Here is a 6,234-nt window from a genome sequence, read left to right on the forward strand (position 1 = left end):
AAGAATTGAAATTTCTTTAACACAAATAGCTAAATAAAATGTGATCTGTAAAAATGAAAAAAAGAATCATGATTGTACAAGTCAGCATAAATCTAAAAAATGACGCATAATAGTTTAAGTAATGAAAAAGGGTGATTCCACTGAAAAAAGACAATTGGAAATTATAATTTTACAGTTTTTTATCAATATGATTAAAAGTAAATTTATCTAATCATATTTGATATTTCGAGATGTTAAATACAGATACTTATTTGCAAAATATTTTTTTACACATTTATTAACTGATTTTATACATAATATGCAAGACAAAACCATGAAATAACTCCAAAGTTATTTAAAAATATAAATTGCTTATTTAAAAAAGTCATTTACTTAAAATATTACTTAAATTTATTTATGCTTGTTATTTTCGATAAAAATGGGTTGTAGATTAAAATTAAATATCTTTCCAAACGTGTTTAAGGTTTGTAATTTGTATTCAATCGTCATATTAATAAACACTAATAAAATACACAGCATCAGTTCATCCACATTCATAAAATGCATCGGCGTTAAATCATATGTGCACGCCGAATTGTTTATTTAAATCCTAAATTCTAAACCTTAAATTGAAATTATGAGTCTAATTTTGTTCAAACAAAGAGAAAAATTATAACTAATCATTCACATTTTGACAACACAAATTAAAAGAAAGAAAAAAAAAATCTTTTTCTTGATGAACAATTCAATTTTCTTATAATATATGTTTTACATTAAAGGTGTTCAATCAAGTTGAAAAACTTCCTTACTTTGAAGTATTTTCTACTGAATCGAGGAATATATTAACCTTGAAGGTAAAAGAAACTACTTACACAATAGCCGAAATAATCATATAATTTATTCATATTATATCTATATATATATAAATTTTCGTCAAAATACAAAATCAAAAATATAATAAATTAATAAAATATAAAAAAAATTTAATAAAAATTATGCTTTATTAAATCCTTTCAATCAAGAATGTGATGAGTACAAAAGAAAAAAAATACTTACTTTTAGTGTTTTATTATTATTTTTTTAATTTAATGAAGTATTTTTGTTAAATTTTCGAATTAATAAACAAAGTAGTTTATTATATCAATAAATTTAAAAATACAACTTATGCTCCCAGTTTATAATTGGAATATATTTAATCTGACACATAATAGGCAATGTTAGTAGCTTTTCTATACAGAAAGTAACAGTTAAAAGCAAACTATTTTTAATTTATGGTATTTGTAGAACAATCACCGGTTGCCCATGGTATTAATTGAGCAAACTTTAATTGTAAAAATTGTTCGCAAAATTCTATCAGATATAAAATGCTGATTTAAGAGTTAGAAAGCCTTTAAAGCTTTAAAGGCTACAAAAGGTTTGAATTTGTATTTTTTCGTTGCCTTTATTTTTTCGTTGTTACTGTGAAAATATTGTTTCTAAAACGGTCTATAAATGTCAAGGAATATGTGTGCCTCAATAATGAAATGAATAATCCAAACAAAATAGTTCTAAAATCAAAATGAAAATGTTTTATCTTTAGAATGAACTCATGCATAAATTCTGTATTAATATTTTCAGTACTTCAACTTAAGAAATTTTATGAATCTTTTAATTTGTGTATTCCTCGGTAGATGGCGCAAGTAAGTCAGTGAAGATTTTTGTGTTATGAAAAGGATTTGGATGCTTGAACCTTTTCTTTCTTAAATTTTATAGATGGACGCTATCCTGCAACTAAAAACATTTGAATAGTTATAAAAAGTATTTCGAGTTAACTCTTTTATAATTCTCAAAAACTTGTCTTGAAATCTGTAAATATTATATAAATATATATCAAATATTTATTATGAAATATAATAATTTTCTATTAGATTATTTAAGTAAGTTTTAAAAAATCCTGTCACTTGACATTAGAAACAAATCAAATTGCATTTAAAAACTAGTGATCACAGTTTAAGCTTTTAAGCAGTTAGTGGAACAACTTTCTGAAAAATAACTCTTTTGATGTTTTTTCCTGAAAGTACGTTAAAACATTCAACTTATTTAACTTAATAAATGTTTAAAATTGATTCAATTTCCTTTAAGTTGTAAGTAAGAAAATTCTACGGCTTAAAATATAAATTGGTGGAGAATATTCGCGAAAAGAGGGGGAGAGCTAGCAGTGGCGTAGCTAGGTAACCAAGGGCCCTGGGGCAAATTAAAAAATGGGGCCCCACTGCTTTTTATCAAACTGATTAGGTTTTATCAAATAAAAATATGAAATATACAAATACTTTAAAAATGCTAAGCTACAAAATCTCTTTTTTGTGCACTGCAGGGAGGTAATAAAAATATTAAACAGTAACAACATAAATTACAATTAATACTTGGTGTAGGTTTGGCTAATAAAACGAAATAGAGAAGATTCAAGGGTTTATTATATAAAGGTCGGGCCTACCAACTGACTAAATAACAATTATATTTACAATTTTTTCCTAGTTTTAGTTTCCTCAAAAGTATCAATGACTTCGTTTAAATCCAGGCTTGATGCGGCTTCGTTTTCAATTGCTATTAACGATAAATGTCGGAGCCGAGTTTGGCCCATATTATTTCTTAAATAATTTTTTATTATTTTTAATTTGCTAAATGACCTTTCAGCTGCTGCAGAAGTGACAGGAATTGTAAAGAATGATAACATTGCTGTAAATACTTCCGTTAGGTCGCATTCCAGCACTCCATATTTGCTCATTATTTCCTTACATAATTGGTGAACAGTCCATGCTTGAGTTAGTTGAGGAAAAACTAGGTGGTAAATATTAATAAATTGAAGTGAAAAACTAGGGCCTATTATATCTGAATATTTTCTTTGGAATTCGTCACACTTTTGTAATAAAGTTGCTTCATCAACATGTAATAAAAATGTTGGTGTTAGAAAATCGAATATATGACAGACTGCACTCATACCAATAAAACGTGTATCTAATTGAGATATTACTGTGTCTAGTACATTATTGAAAATCTCAATTTTAAATATTTTTTCTCGGTTTGGAAATCGGTGATCAGCAGCTAATTCATCAAAATGTTTTTTAACTTTTCTTTGCCTTTTTTCTTGAAAATGGGTATCAATACCATATTTTCTTGCAGTTTCACTGGCTTTGCACTTGAATAATTCGAAATCATTTCTATAAATTTGCAACTTTGCTTTGGTCTCTGCTAAAACTTTACTCGCCTCGCCCAAATTGATGTCGCATTTTTGTAAAGTTTTGGATGCATAATTGATGTCGTTCAATACACTGTGCATGAATTCGCAAAGCAACACGAACTCGAAATTTAGCATTTTTGTTTTAATACTCTCTGCTTCACTACGCTCATCTTTATTAGGACTCTTTAGAACTATTTCTGATAATGCTTTGATAATATCAAAATAACGAAGTTTTATTGCAGATATCGTATTGACCCTACTGGACCATCTAGTCGGATTTAGTTTTTTTAGAGTGGTGTCCGATTCGCCAGTGAATTTTGACAGTAGATCCCAACGTTTGATGCTGTTTCCGAAAAAGTTATACAAATCTTGAAACGTTGCGAAAAAAATCTGTATTTCCACACAACTTCTAACGGCATCATTTATCACCAAATTTAAATTATGAGTGGCACAATGTACGTACTCTGCGTTAGGCTGGATATCCTTAATATGTTTTTGTACACCATTATACACACCACTCATCACACTGGCTCCATCATATCCTTGCCCCACACATTTTTTTAAATCAATATTTTTGTTGATAAATAATGTTGTCACTTGGTTGACTAAATCTACTGCGCCATGTTTGATGGCTGCATAAAAGCCTAGAAATACTTCTTTTACTTCTATATCAATTGGCTGTCCATTTTCCGATCTGGTTATTACTGCATACCTCACGACAATGCTTAGCTGATCTACCTTCAATATGTCCTTTATCGTATCCATTATGATAGCGAAAAACGGTGATGCTCTAATTTGTTCTAGTAGATGGGTTTCGAGTTTGGTCCCCAAGCTCTCAATCATTTCATTTTGAATTGTTGCTCTCAGATATCTTGTAGATCCTAAAAACATAAAAAAAAACACAATTTCAAAAAAGTCCTGATATTAAACAGTTAATAATTATAAACAAAATAAAACGATAAAAAAACTTAGAAATAATTATTATTACCTTTGGGCATATCCAAAACTTGGGGCATATCCAAATCATATCGGGCGACAAGCTCTACAAGGGACAGAAAATTTATGTGGTATCCTTTCTGACTTAAGTCTTCTGGATGTCCTCTCAAAGCCAAAGAACTCTTTGCTAGGGTATGTATGATATCGAATAACCTTTGAAGAACCATTTTCCAAAATGATGCTTCTTTTCGAATTTCATTTTCAAGTTCCTTGTCGATAGTATTAGTATCGTTTTTTTTCCAAAATTCATACACAGCACATGCTTCCGAATGGCCACTCGAACAACTGTGTTGTTTAATTCTTTCTGATAAATGCTTCCAATCTCGAATTCCCGTACACCAAACATTATTCCTTTGTGAAGCAAATAACCAGCAGGGTTGACAATAGGCAGCGTCTAGTATTTTGGAATAACACGACCAAAAACGATTAACTGGCCCATATTTAGAACACGAAACGTGGTACGATTTTGAAAAACACCTATTGTTCTGGTTGATGTCTGTTGGAAAAGGTCCTGAAGGCTTTAAAGGCCCCATATCAAGAATTTGACGTTTTTCGTTATCACTTAATATCTTCTTCGTGAAGTTTCCTAAGTCATAAGAAGATTTGTCGTACACATTTTCGCAAAATGTAGAGGTCTATGGTTCCTCCAAACCCTCTGCTCATTATGTGTGTCATGCAACATCATCCACGTTCACATGATCGGCGGTGGAGTGCAACTGCAATAATTGTCGAATCTTCTTCAGTAGACTTCTCAACCAACACTGCAGTTACCACATTATTTGAGTCCCTATCAATAGAAATATTTTGGCTAGATGTACTTGCAGAAGGCTGACTAAAAAACTTGTCAATTTTGGGCAATATTTGTTTACTATCTTCTCTTTCTTGGCGTTGTTTGCGATTAAATGCACCACTGGGTTTCTTATTTTTATCCATAATTTTAGTTTTCTAATTTATTTAAATAATACAATATTAACTGCCAACCTACAGAAAGAATTTAGGGGAATTCTCTAGGCATAACTTTTGAATTTCTCTGAACTGAGTTGTCATGATTAAAGTGGGGTTGCAACCTGTCATATTTATTTTGAAAATGGGAAAAATTTCCAAAAGTTCAGTTCGATCGAGATTTCTGGTAAGGATTCGAGGGCCCCCTGAGCTTGAGGGCCCCGGGGCACTGCCCCGCCTAGCCCCTTGGTAGCTACGCCACTGAGAGCTAGATGCAAATTCAAGATATGTTGATTCATATACTACTCCCATCTTTTATAGATGACAAAGCTATTTGCCGATATCCAAAGCTATTTGTTGGTTCAATCCCCATTTATGATGTGCTAACATTGAATAGTATAGTTTGATACAAGTTTTGTACATATCATAATGTACGGAAGAAGTTGCTGTATAACAGCAGTATCAAAACTGTTTGGTTTACTGTATGTTTAGCTACCTACTAATGATTAATATCATGCAAAAATAGTAGCCATAATTCACTCGTAGTAACTAGATTATATAAAAAAGAATATGATAGACTGAAAAGTCTGCTTAAAAGTCTGCTGACTAAGTAAATGCTTTTTAACATTGGTGATTTGCTGACTCATAATTCTATTTAATCAAAAGTGGTTTCCATTGAGAGTCTATAGTAAGTTTGTATTGATTATATATCTTTAGTTTAATATGTTTGGTTAATTTGAGTAATTTCGACATTAAACATTTCGTAGGTGTGGATATTTTCATAAAATAAATATTTTAAATAATGTTTGCAGAACCCTAAATGTCTTTGAACAAGAAACGTGACTCGTATAACGTGGAGGCATAACGTGTAGGAATCCTATATTTACCTTTTCATAATTATATAAATATCCCGCATTTTATTTTATGAATGATAACGCGTACCACATAGTGCTCAATTAGCGAGAATGTGCATCATAGTGCTCATATTGGATGCTCGCATAACCCTAAATGTCTTTGAACATGGTACCGTGTCTGGTAAAACTTGGAGGCATGACGTGTAAGTATCCAATACTTATCTTTTCATAAATATATTAATTTCC

The 6,234-nt window shown here is 30.5% G+C and overlaps 1 protein-coding gene across 1 annotated transcript; it reads right to left on the reverse strand.

Annotated features, from left to right (window-relative positions):
* Positions 1-2,476: 2,476 nt before the first annotated feature.
* Positions 2,477-5,125, reverse strand: LOC122268815 (zinc finger MYM-type protein 1-like). Its single transcript, XM_071179167.1, has 3 exons — positions 4,882-5,125; positions 4,185-4,778; positions 2,477-4,077 (listed from the first exon to the last, which is right to left on the reverse strand). Exons 1-3 carry the CDS (start codon positions 5,123-5,125, stop codon positions 2,477-2,479), a joined length of 2,439 nt encoding a protein of 812 aa, XP_071035268.1.
* Between the last annotated feature and the right edge of the window lie 1,109 nt (positions 5,126-6,234).

The sequence above is a fragment of the Parasteatoda tepidariorum genome, chromosome 3 (assembly GCF_043381705.1).
Source record: "Parasteatoda tepidariorum isolate YZ-2023 chromosome 3, CAS_Ptep_4.0, whole genome shotgun sequence".
Lineage (NCBI taxonomy): Eukaryota > Metazoa > Arthropoda > Arachnida > Araneae > Theridiidae > Parasteatoda > Parasteatoda tepidariorum.